At 42.5% G+C, this 13,020-nt stretch overlaps 1 protein-coding gene across 11 annotated transcripts in view; it reads right to left on the bottom strand.

Annotated features, from left to right (window-relative positions):
* Nucleotides 1-9,511: 9,511 nt before the first annotated feature.
* bahd1 (bromo adjacent homology domain containing 1) overlaps nucleotides 9,512-13,020 on the bottom strand; it is a 26,409-nt gene continuing 22,900 nt past the window's right edge. For all 11 annotated transcript variants that reach the window (XM_031580104.1, XM_012826777.2, XM_031580106.1 and 8 more), the window contains 5 exons: nucleotides 12,792-13,020; nucleotides 11,912-12,071; nucleotides 11,453-11,532; nucleotides 10,055-10,146; nucleotides 9,512-9,725 (listed from right to left, as the gene is read on the bottom strand). The exon at nucleotides 12,792-13,020 is cut by the window's right edge and continues 154 nt beyond it. In XM_031580104.1, the coding sequence (XP_031435964.1) occupies nucleotides 9,539-9,725; nucleotides 10,055-10,146; nucleotides 11,453-11,532; nucleotides 11,912-12,071; nucleotides 12,792-13,020 (748 nt within the window). In that variant the 3' untranslated portion in view covers nucleotides 9,512-9,538. The remainder of the gene's footprint in view (nucleotides 9,726-10,054; nucleotides 10,147-11,452; nucleotides 11,533-11,911; nucleotides 12,072-12,791) is intronic.

Raw genomic sequence — 13,020 nt, 5'->3', positions numbered from 1 at the left:
CCGCTTTGAAATAAGGAGAGCAGCGATACTGAGAATTATGAGTCTACTGCATCTCATTACAGCTTCACAGAAAGTAATTCTGAGAAATGAAGACGTTCACGGAGAGAAAAAAAGAGCTAAATCCAGGTGCTGTGTGTATATGAAAATGTCTCTCATTGCTAAAGTGCTTCTAAAAGTCGCTGATGAAATGAATTAACATTCAACAAATGCTTCGGCTAATATCTCTAGCAGACTTGTCTGATTGGAGTTTGTAATTTCAGGTGTGATAATGTGCTTAAAAATGCACTCATTTGTTGAAGGGGAACGCCGGTGTTTGTATCCTGTGCCCTATTTTCCCATATTTTTGGGTCCTAATCAGTGGGCAAAACAAGCAGTTTACTTTGACACGGATACTTGCCCCATAGGATTACATTGTATAGCCATTTTGCGGTTGCTGGTTATAGCGTTCTAACTTAATACTGAACCAATTTCGATCGGTTTTGTCCCTTGTAAAAAAAATTGTCCCAAAATATGTACAAAGTCTAAATAAGTTAGGAGCATTTTCTTCCGGGTATGTCCCATACAACATACTATGCCTAGCACTGTGAACTACAGAGACCATTTCACACCAAAAATAATAATACACAAATGTGCCAATAATTTCATTTGTGATGTGACATTCATGATGGCCCAACACTTGGTACTAGATGACTGGCTGCTATTCATATTCTGCGATACAGAGCAGAACAGTGTATGTATGCTTTCCTGGTTTCCAAGCTTTACATTGTCACAGAAAAACAATTTGCACTTAAACTGGTAATCCCTTATCGTACGTATTCACGCAGTAAGGCACGCAACTGTTGCCGTGACATTTAAAGCCTGCTGATTGAGCTGTTATGAGTGAATGGCATACATATTCATGGCAGCCCTGATTACCTTTACATGGGCTGCTCTCATCGAACTCTCTTCTCTTTCTTTCTCTTATTCCCCTTTATCTCCCCCTCTCCTTCTCTTTACCTGTAAGAGGGCTTCACTCAGCATCTTCAGTTAAGGGTAGTAATACTAATGGGGAAAAAACAACATTGATCTGTTTTAGACTGGAGGAGGAGCCTGACTGGGATGGAAGACATTAGACGTTTACGGGAAGACTCACGTACGTTGTGTCCTTTACTGTTTACTAATATTCACTGAGCCAGTTATAGAGCAGACTTCATGACTTGTTCCCAGAAATAATTGCATATTTTGGCCAACGGTGTTGTTGATGTCAGTGAAATAAATGGAAAAGCTTTTACTGCCGTGATTGTGGAAGGTACAAGGGCCGTGATGAGGCCTGATAATACTACTTGAAGATGTTTGTATCTGTGAAAAACCGCTCCAGCCGGCCATCTCACCATGTGGGATGTAGCCTGGTAGAATGGGGTTGCAGGCACGAACACACGACGCAGGAGACAGTGGCTTCCATAAAAATAGCTAGATTTATTTACAACGGGGTTTAAAAAAAAAAAAAACATACAAACACAAACTGAACACACTAAAGCCTATACTAGACAAGGTACACCTCTGAGCATTCAGGTTTTGTCTAGTACCTTGTCCAAGCTCCATCCAGCATGTTCAGTCTGTCCTTCCCTCTCATGAAACAATGAGGTGCACCTTAAGTAAGGCCACCTTGGTCCAATTAAAAGGTAATTGGACCCCTCCACAGGGGTGGGGGAATCCGGACCCATCCATTTAGGCCCCATGCAGACGGACTCTAGGTAGGGGAGTCCAGTCCTTCTTCCCTCCTGGACCACAGTGAGAAGGGGGAGGGACTTCACCTTTTCACAGTATCCCTTTTGAAAAATAAATTTATAAGGGTTAATAAATATCGGACAAGTCTATCTGATAAGAGCACTCTTTGTACATTTGACCGGCGCCATATAGTGGTAGTCATATATTGTTTTTTTCTTTCGTTTTTTTTTTTGGTCGACAATATCATATACTTATGCGTTATTTATAGTTCTCCGTTTTCACGGAGACGGACACATGGCCGACCCTTGGCAACACCTTCTCCGAGGCCCCTCGAGACACCGACATGCACCTCCTGAATTTTCTAACTTTTCGGATAGCTACGTATACCCCCTTGGCTGTGATTGGTCCGCTAACGACATAATTTCCAAATGACATAATTTCCGTAATCTCACATTTCCTGTTCGATTCCCTATCTGTTCCTATTCTGTTATAGAGTGTGGATCAGCCGAATATTTCTGTCCGAGCCCGGCCTGCGTCCGACAGAGTAGTGCCCGAGCCCGACAGCCATTCAAATATATTGTCGGAACCCTACCCGACATAGTCAATGTCTCAACTGTTCATACTAATGACACATTTACGTAAGTTTTTTATGAATAGCCTGTAGACCGTCTCACAAGCTTCTTCTTGTTGATTATGAACAAACATAGCAGAAGAGGTCCGAAGATATGAGCACCTTTACAACCCCTCCTTAAACACTTTTAAGGACGCTCAAATGACCGCGAATTCACAGGAGAGTATACTATCCCATTCTCACAGGAGACATCACAGCAATCGGAGCATATTTGTCAAACGCGATAAAAGATACTGCTCTGATATATTCCCATTCCATACTGAATGTTCTGTTTAGATCAAAGGTTTGTTTTTCGACATACCGTGATATTTCAGATGATAGAACAGTTGAAATGAATGCAGAATCCCTTCATACCACAAAACAAATTAAAATCAATGTATTTACGACTGGTTTAGCCTGAAGTCCTGTTGTAAATTCGACCTAACGATAAAAGTGGCCTACTTTATGAATCGGAGGATTAAAAATGAGACGTGAAGGGTGTAACTTATATATCTGCAAAGAAATCCACATAAATTGCATCATACTACATTCTCAGAGGTTAAAGTCCGACGACAGTTATGTGGTATGCTACTGTGACATGAAAAAAACGTTGACTGCGACTGTTTTGGAGAGAACATGCAAATTCACCGAACAAATACTTTCATATTCATTTTCCACCACTTGTTAGTCATGTCATCCATTCAGATCGATGTGAATCAATCAATACTTATACAACTTTAACTGTGCTTTGGCTGTGCTCAGTCAGCTTGTCGGTCTTGACGTTCAGATGTTGTGCCTAAACTAGCTACATCGTATCTTCTCGTCACATGATCAAATAAAGACTTGACATTGGACAACAACATAGATATTACCCAGCAATCATCATTGCAAATCTGAATATGTAAAAAATACCAAAGAAAATAAGAACGTATTCATTTCATTGAATCGTTTTTTAATAGTTTCTGTAGTGTATGTAAGATAAGCATATCATTTTGTTATAGATTGCTACTATTTTTCCCACAAATAATACCTACCATGATGGAGATAAGTTTGCCTTTCCAAGTGAATATATAGCATTAGACACTCTCTCCATTGTAATGCTGTGTGTCTCCAAGACCCATGTGACTACACCTGTTGCACTTGCCCAAAGTTGCGTGTCTGGCTAGTGACAGCTGGGAGGAGGGAGATAAACAATCAATGACTTCTAACACACAAAGGGCTGAAACACACCAAACGCGTTTTTAAAACGGCAGACGTTTCAAAAACGCCTTGGCAAAGTGTGGCGGGCAAAACATTCGCAGGATCACCAGGCTGTTTTGCCCGGCGCCTATGAAGCGGAGCTGCGTGCGCAACCTGCCTGGGCCGAGTGTGACATTGATGAGCAGTGCGCCTCCGCGCCTTGTGCTGGAAAGTTGAGATTAGTTCAACTTTTAAGCGCATCTAAAAAATGCTAGAAAGACGCAACGCGTGGCGGAGAAAAGGCGCACACGCAAGGCGCGCCGTACCATAGGAACCAATGCATTTGCTAGCCTCCCCTTTTTTTAAAACGCGTTTGGTGTGTTTCGGCCCAAAGACGTCATGGAGTAGCTCGTCTTTGACAAAAAAACGTTGCTCCACCTACTGTTCTGGCGGTGAATTGTTTTCAGCACCCACAGCCGACGCAGAAGTATAAATCAAAAAGAGTACGTCCGAATCCGTCCGCCCGCCCATCCGTAACGAGGACGGAGAACGACGCAGAAGTATAATTCGCCCTTTAGACTCCAGATGAAACTTGGCATTATCGTAGCCCCATGTGGCTGATACGGAACACAAGGTTTGTGTCCTTAGGTGGGCGTGTCCCTTCATGCTAGCGCCCCCTGAAGTGGGGTAGGCTTAAAGCACTTTTTGGGCAAAAGCTTGACAACCGTTTCGTCAAAAATTACGCACTTTTTATGGCAAGTTGGTGTCTAGGAGGCTCATGAACCTAGCTCATCAAGACTCATTTGTGCGACTTAGTGAATGAAGCAAATTATAATCTGCTTCACTATTCAATATCTTGTGGTTAAAAGTTCACAAATATTCGCATGCTGCTTCGCTACCACATCTCTTCAACATCTTAAAAAACAGCTAAAGCTACAGAAAGTTCGAAAATTTGGTATGCTTAGACTTCATAGTTTGGATACACGCCATATTTTGTTACATTTTGTTCATAGAGGGCAACAAGTTACACCCCGTTTTCTTCTATTCTCATAATTTGGTTTTCAAAATCTTCGAAATTCATTTTGACTTAAATTCCTTACGGACCATTTACACAATCACTCAGTCTTTCCCTACGTGGGGCAGGGTACACATTGTGCTTTGAGCCAATGATTGCTGCTTAAAGCTATTTTTTTAATTATGATAAAGTGAGTGATAGAATAGGAGTGAAAATGTGGGAATGGTAAGTAACTGCACATTACTTTAAAGCTACTATTCACTGTGTCTCCACAGACATGACATATGGCTTAACCATTACATCTTAAGGTTGGAGTATATTGCATGAAAATAAGATGTGGTGCTGTTAACAGCAGTATTTGCAGTAACAAAAGACACAACTAGAATTGCCTTGAATGCACTACCAAATAGCAAGAGCACCTGAACTTTGTATGAAGCAGAATGTGAATAGAGAGTGTTAAGGGAACAGAGATTGGGAGATAGAGCCATGTTTTGACTGTTGACAGTACACATTGACATCTCAATCTCAGAGTGAAATGTATAGCATAAAGAAATAATATTTTAACAGAATGAATAGAACACTATATGGTCTTAGTAGTTAAACTCAGACTGGATGCCCCTGGAGGAATCAGGCACTCTATTGAACAGAAAGCAAAAAAGCCTGTTCTTTGCCTATTCAGTGTTGAACATGAAACAGTAGGGCAAGATAATAGAACAAAGAACAGATTGTTTGTTTCTGGTCATGGACTGGGCATTATGCTTTTAGAAGAAATATAGAAAGAAGCCACACTTCAGTACACAACACATTGATTGGATTACTGACTGCATGGAGAGAAAAAAGGAAATCAGTTTTAATATAATTTTGGCTGAACTATCCATTGAACATCTTAAAAGCTGACCTGTCTTACAAGACATAAATCCCACTCTTTAATCCACTCAAAACATGACAAATTAAATAAATTTGATTCATGACTTTCCCCTCAAGGTGCACTTAGCAGTGTGTTTTTGCATTTGTACTTCTTACACGGCATTCTGTTCATTGGTAAATGATATCAGATTAATTCCAGCACTCTAAGGATGTATTTTCAAACCAACAACTGAATAAATTAGCAAAGGCATGATGAAGAAATGCCATGTTGTTGTGCTTCCACAACTAAACAGCAACAAAATAGTACCAGTTTGTGTGGTCTAACATAGAAAACCCATTCAGAACCTCCACTTCAATTAACGTGCCTGCAATGCTAGATTGCAGCCCTGCATAAACACCAGTTAAAAGCTTGAAAAGGCTTCCAGAACTCATTGCAATCCTGAACTGCTTTCTACTGCTTGCTTCTCAGTAGCAGATTCACCATGACACCATGTGGTTAGTAGGCCACAGTGCAGCTCTCAGAAGGCAAATACGTTTTTTTTTTACAGCGGCTGTTTATCTCAATGACAGCGAGGCAGACACGCATATTGCCAGAGCGGTTACGCTGTTTACACACACGTCCAAATGTTTGAACTAGACATTAAAGTGTTTATCCTGGAGAAGATTCAGCAGTCAGGAAGCACTGTCCACTTACCAGTGGACATAGTTGGTTATGATAATTTATGAGGAAATACGGGGGAAAAAATATTTATGCTTTCACAGCTGTGGCACATGCCATGTCAGTGTAGTTAAGGAGAGATGTCATTTAAATAAATGCTGAGGGTTTTGTTTGAAACAAACATGTCATCTGAATTCCCCTCTCCTGGATTACACCTTGCCTTCTAAAATTACTGTTGTTTTCAGATGAGTTTCAGGCAGGGAAGGTGAACATGAAACACAAAACTGAATGCACAGACAGCAAGAGAAAACCAAGTATCTTCTTTTCATCACATAAGGAATAACACAGACACTTGCTGATGTCAAACTCATATATTATTTATTCCATTTAAATATTTGTCTCTGATAATATACAGATCTATCTTAAATAATACAAATGCACTGTGCTAGATCTAGTCCAAGAATGCCCGGGCGTCCATGCTTAGAGTTGAAATATATATGTATACACATCATCATCATCATCATCATCATCATCATCATCATTGTCAGAGGAGCAAAGATGCTGGAATTCAAAGGAGGCTTTAGTATACCCAGGAGTGACTTAAAATCCATTTTGTTTTTTCTGACCCTTCTTTTTTGGTATGTATTTCTTGTCTGGTAATTCCATTTCCAAGTAATGATGACTGACAATGTCAAAGGCATTTAGAAAAAAAAAAACATCCAAAACATTTTTTAAACAAAACTAATCCTCTCAATACTGATGTTTGACTGACTCCCCACAAAGACACAGTAACTTTCCGTCAGTCTTTCAGAGAAGCACTTACAACACCTGGCATGTTGTCTTAACTCTTGATATGTGACACAGGCTCCGTTTGTTGACATTTTTTGAGTAACGCAAGGGTAAAGTATGATGTTAAAACAGCAACCATTTTTCTTTGAAAGAAAAAAGTGAGATACTAGAAGTACAAGGAAAGCGTTTTTGTTTCGTTTGTGAAGACAAAAACAGTTCTACAGATGCAGCACATTTTTGGTCAACAACAGTTCAGCATGATTATGATACCATGGGCAGGGACTTTCCAAATCGTACTCAAAACATACCTTCATAGTGACCATTGCTAGGACATATAATTCAAAAGTTCCATCATTTATGCAATTAAATCTCTCTATACTCAATGGCTAAATAAACTGCACAACATATTTGTAGTATACATGGGTGCCGCCAATTAAAACATGTTTAATGCAAAGAATCAAAACACATTAGCTATAGAGTTAACACCAATATAATTATGACAGAATCGTCTGTAAATGCTAAGTTAGTCTGAAACTCTCACACACTAAATGGGTCATATTTGTCACACGTCATTGGAACCAGAGGACACCCTGTGATTCTATGGGATTGCATTGATGTGAGCATTTTCTTTCCTTTCCACAAAGGCAACTTCTGATCTTTTTTTTTCTTTCTTTTTCTTCCACCTTTTTAAACCTTTGTCACCTGGAATGTGACATCAATCAATAGGGAACTTCAGTAGAACCAAAGAGAATCAGACTTTAAGGAATGTCTCTTTTTTTTGTGTGTGAAGACAGGCTGAGTCAAAGGAAAGACAGCTGGAATTTTTGTCGGATACGTAAGGAAGAGAGAGGAAACGTCAGGAACTCTGGACTGTCAGGTTCTCTCAGTCTCAAACTAACAATGATTTAAAAAAAGGCACAGCAGACCATGTAAGACAGATATTTCACATCTTGAGCATTAAAACATGATTATCACCACTTATGACAACACCAGTGGTTAAGGTTGCTCAGTGTGTGTGTTCGTGTGTGTTCGTGTGTGTGTGTGTGTGTGTGTGTGTGTGAACGTGTGTATGGTGGGGAGGGGGAGGGTGGAGATTTATGATGGGATGGAGGCCTATGGCGTGTCATGCATGAGTGCATGTGAAAACACACGCACACACACACACACACACACACACACACACACACACACACACACACACATGAACACACACATAAACGCTGCACGAGTGTGCATCTCCGAGACGGTCTCATACACTCCGTACCCCCCAGGCAGCTTACAGTTATAAACGAGACACTGATTCCTTCAGCTCTACGTGTTCACATACATAAATACACAGTATTTCAATCATTATTTTATATATATATATATAATATTCATATAAAAAAATCATCAGTAGCAGGTGAAGCCTTGGACAGAGTCAAAGTTCTCTATGGACACCTCAGTTTAATCTATTAGTGCAAACTAATGGTGTGGGGGCGGCTAGGACTGGGTTGGGGGGAGGACTGAGGGGTGGCTGTTGGGGGGGTAGCACTGTTTTGCTGATTACCTTTGGCTTGATTCAGAAGGCAGGACTTGGGGGCGGGGTGTGTGAGTGTGTGTGGGTGCTTGAGTGTGACACTTCCTAAAGCTTCACCTATGGGGTCATAAGGCAAATCACAGGGCCATGGAGGATAAGAGGCTTAAGAGACAACACCTTCATTTCATTGGTCGATCAGACATGGTAGGTAGGGTCTGGGAGGGAGGTGGTGGGGGGGGGGCTATACGGACCGCTTCCTGCAGTGTCAGCCCACTGAACCCTGGGATATTTGGTCCTCCAGTTTAAGAGTCTCTGGTCACCATTTCTCCCATGTAATGTGAGGGGATAAGATGTTGGGCTTCGTTCTCGGTCATGAGCAATTAAGAAATCAAGATCTACTGTTTTTTTTTTCCTTTTCCAAAATACAAGAAACCAATCTTCATAATCTTAAATTACATTTCAAAAAATAAATACATTATCTAACCTCTCATAAATAAATAGATCTCAATGCACTAGATCCAATGTGGGTGAATTTACACAAGGAGAAAGAATGTCAAGACCTGTAGTCAATTATAATTGTACCTTCAATTCTGACTCAATAACAAGTGCTCTGGCTGGCTTAAAAATAATTACTATCCACAAACCAAATAAATATATCCACAAGTTATAGGTTGACTCTCCAACTATTGTAATATTATGGCATTTCGTATGTAAAAGTGTTTGTGCCACCATATTTAGTCTAAATGTGTGAACTTCCGGTTACAAAAATGTTCAGAAGTCCAACAATGGGGTACATCTGTGCCCAGCTAAGAGAATGAGCCGTTAGACCAAAACTCTGTTCCCTGGGACATAATTCCATGGCTTCCACTTCAATCACTCACTCTTTCCCTCACTCACTCTCTCACTCGTGAGAAGACAACAAGTATTCATTGTTGATTACTGAACAAATCCCTCAACAATTTAGCTCCCTGTCTCAAGCACAGGACCCTCTCGCTTGAGAGACCCTCTTCCCCATCTTCATTACTTTCTTTCTTGTACTCTCTCTCTCTCTCTCTCTCTCTCTTTCTGTTTCTCTCTCTCTCTCTCTGTCTATCTCTCTTTCTCTCTGTCTCTCTCTCTATCTAGCACTCTCTTTCTCAAGCTCTCACTTTATCAGCTCTCCCCCCCCCGCCCCCCCCCCCCCCCTCTCCAACGCTACTGCAGGTTCTTCAGGAGCCGTCCATAGCGGAAGTCGTATACGTGTCGGCAGACGAAGACCAGCTCCGGGTCCACGTTGGCGGGCACGCGGCGGTGCGAGGGCACGGCGTACCCCAGGGAAGGCGGCACCACGGGGGAACTTTTGGGGAGACCGTCGGCGTGTCGCTTCGCCAAGGCACAATATCTGAAAGAAAATGCCAAACAAACAATCAGACAATAACTACCACAGAGGGTTGTCAGGCGAGACCTTAAGAAAAGACATAGAGGCAGAGCGATATCAGTCTGCAATCTGTCTAAGAAGAGTCTTGGAAATGGCATGGCGATGGGGGAACAATGAAAATGATATTGTGAAGCTATGCAAATTGAGTTTTTAAATGTCACATGCTAGAACCCCCCCCCCCCCCCCCCTTCCCCACATACACACGCAGAGATCATAACTGACTTGAAGAGTGCTTTTATCCCAGGGTTTTGATGCTGATCTACGCGGAGCGAGTGGGGAGAGGAGCTGCTTACCTACAGTACTGAGCTAAAGTCAACACGTAGCACTTGTCTTCAATGCAGGCCACACTGTTTTCATCCTGATGGCGAGACGCAAAAATCTCATTCTGTTGAAAGAGAGAGAGAGAGAGAGAGAGAGAGAGAGAGAGAGGGACAGAGGGAAAGGGAAAGAGAGCGAGAGTGAGAGAGAGAGAGAGAGAAAGGGACAGAGGGAAAGGGAAAGAGAGTGAGAGAGAGAAAGGGACAAAGGGAAAGGGAAAGAGAGCGAGAGTGAGAGAGAGAGAGAGAGAGAGAGAAAGGGACAGAGGGAAAGGGAAAGAGAGCGAGAGAGAGAGAGAAAGGGACAGAGGGAAAGGGAAAGAGAGCGAGAGTGAGAGAGAGAGAAAGAGAGAGAGAGAAAGGGACAGAGGGAAAGGGAAAGAGAGCGAGAGTGAGAGAGAGAGAAAGGGACAGAGGGAAAGGGAAAGAGAGCGAGAGTGAGAGAGGTAGAGAGTCAAAGGAGGAGCAGAGATGGAATGAGAGAGAAAAATAGGAAAGAAAGAACGGAAGAACAAGAAAATATTCGAGCAGGTTAATCATTAAAAAAAAAATAGATTAATCACTTTCCCCCAGTAATGACTTAACATGACTTCATTAATTCCAGCTAGAAAGCTTTTATAATCCATAAGGGTAAGTAGTACCCCTAAGCACATATTATTAACATCTGTGAGTAAGAGGGAAGGAGGCCATTTAAAACCCCTACATTCTTTTACACCTACAGTTAAAGAACATAGGATCCATATGGATCACATATATTTGCACAGAGATGACTGATATTAATAGCACATTTATACACAGAAAGCATTACATCCATTGACAGCGGGTGCGGCCTGCCATTACATTGTGCTATGGCCTTCTCATGCTTAGCAGATGCGTAATTCCAGAGTTCATTTGTTGGCCATGTCATTTGCAACTGGGAATTTTATAGCGCATGTGAACCTGCGCTGACATCTCCAGTGTCATTATGCTGGCTGAGATGCTTTAAGGACATTATCTACAGCGCTACAGACACGTCCCTGAAGAAGCGTTGGAGGAACAGCTCTGGTCAATCAGAGATAAAATGCCACCAGCGCATAACCCCTTGTGCAGCTGCCAGGTCTAAAGGAGGTCCCTTAGCCCTTAATAGCTTTCAGTGGAAAAACACAAGGCTCAGGCACAGGCTGAGCCAATTGTGTTGCGGCTTTATTTTCCTCCACCATGTCTCTGAATAGTGCATTTGTTCCTGTGGGTTTATTGACCTTACGGGAGCCTGCGCTGCGCTATTTCTTCCTGCGCCTCAGAATTGGAGGGAAGACGGTTGTTTACACTGCGTTCCCATGGATACCCAACCAGCCCCGCTGTGTGGTGCGTGGCGCGGATGCTTCCAGCACTCACCTCACAGTGCATGCTGGGATTGCGGCCCCCCTGAGTGTGCTCTGGGCGGTAGTACCAAAACAGGCTCATCATCATCTCTCCTGTGGGCGGAGACCAACAACACACACACCAGCAGTTATAGCTTCCACTTCAACGAGTACCATTTCAGGAACAAATAAAACTAGTTAATAACCACACGCTTATACTATTTCAAGTATTAATACAATTGACATAGCCAGCATGCTGCATACACTTGTGCTACCACTGAACAAATAAAGGACCCACATAGAGGCCCCTTTCCCAAAACAAGAAAAACATCATAAAAACATTACTAACTATAGACCAGAAGACAGAGAAAGACAGAAAGAGAGATGAGAGATGCTTTAAGTCTTACAATGGGGGACTATAGACTGTGATAATGATATACAGTAGTCAAGTACTAACTGTCAATTATTATAATCAATCACTGTTAGTGCTGACCAGTTTCAGGGTCCTCCCAGAAGGCGGAAACTTTGGCCACAAAGGGCAGGGACTTCTTCCTGGGGCCGGAGCGCAGCATCACGGTGTCCCTGACATGGATGACCTCGCCCGCCCTCTGCACGCCCTCATAACACCTGCGCAGCACTGCGGTCTCCTCCCCCTGAGACACACACAAATGCACACATGATTACACACATACACACATAAACACACACATATACACACATAAACACACACACACAATTACATACATCCACATAGACATACACATACACATACACACATAAACACACACACATAAACACACACACACACACACACACACACACACACAATTACATACATCCACATAGACATAGACATAGACATACACATAGATATACACGCATACACACACAATTATGCACGTACACATACAGACACACACACACACACACACAAACATATTCACACAGACAAAACACATACACAATCACAAACACACACAAACACATTAGTAATGAGGCATATATAAAAGCACTCATGCTTGGGTGCACAAGCACACACAAATGATCACTACATTAACCTAATGCACTGGTGGAGTGGAGTGATTTTTTAATTATCTGTGACTGAGGCCACAAAAAAAGAAAAACATACTCAGCGTTTGTTTGTTTTGTTTGTGGCAACAACTGCTTACCAGGAGGATGGAAATCGTTTCTCACATACGGCATATACAAATCTCAACATTTGAACCCCCTGACCTGACAAATTAAATGTCAAGCACAGCACAATGGCTAAAACACTCCACAGAGTTCCATTTGAACACACAGAGACCCTCCTCGTTAAAAGCCTCAGCTTCTGGGAACGTCCCCAAGTCTGCCATCAATGGAGCTCAACGTACCACTACAAACACCTCCTTTTCAGTCGGCACGCCGACAGGAAGCCATCCGTTGGTTGCCCGGCGACGCGTGATCTTCTGCTGCTTGCCGGCAGTCCCGCTGGCACCGCCCGGCCCCAGCTGGTTCTCCTTTCTGTGCGGACACACCACGGAGGGGGCGTTGCGTACCCCGGAGCGGGAGCCGCTCGGGGGCTTGGCGCTTTGAGGGCACTCGCGGGCGACCCGCAGCTGG

The sequence above is a fragment of the Clupea harengus genome, chromosome 14 (genome assembly GCF_900700415.2).
Source record: "Clupea harengus chromosome 14, Ch_v2.0.2, whole genome shotgun sequence".
NCBI classification, from domain to species: domain Eukaryota; kingdom Metazoa; phylum Chordata; class Actinopteri; order Clupeiformes; family Clupeidae; genus Clupea; species Clupea harengus.
This window is presented reverse-complemented; position numbering and strand designations above follow the sequence as displayed.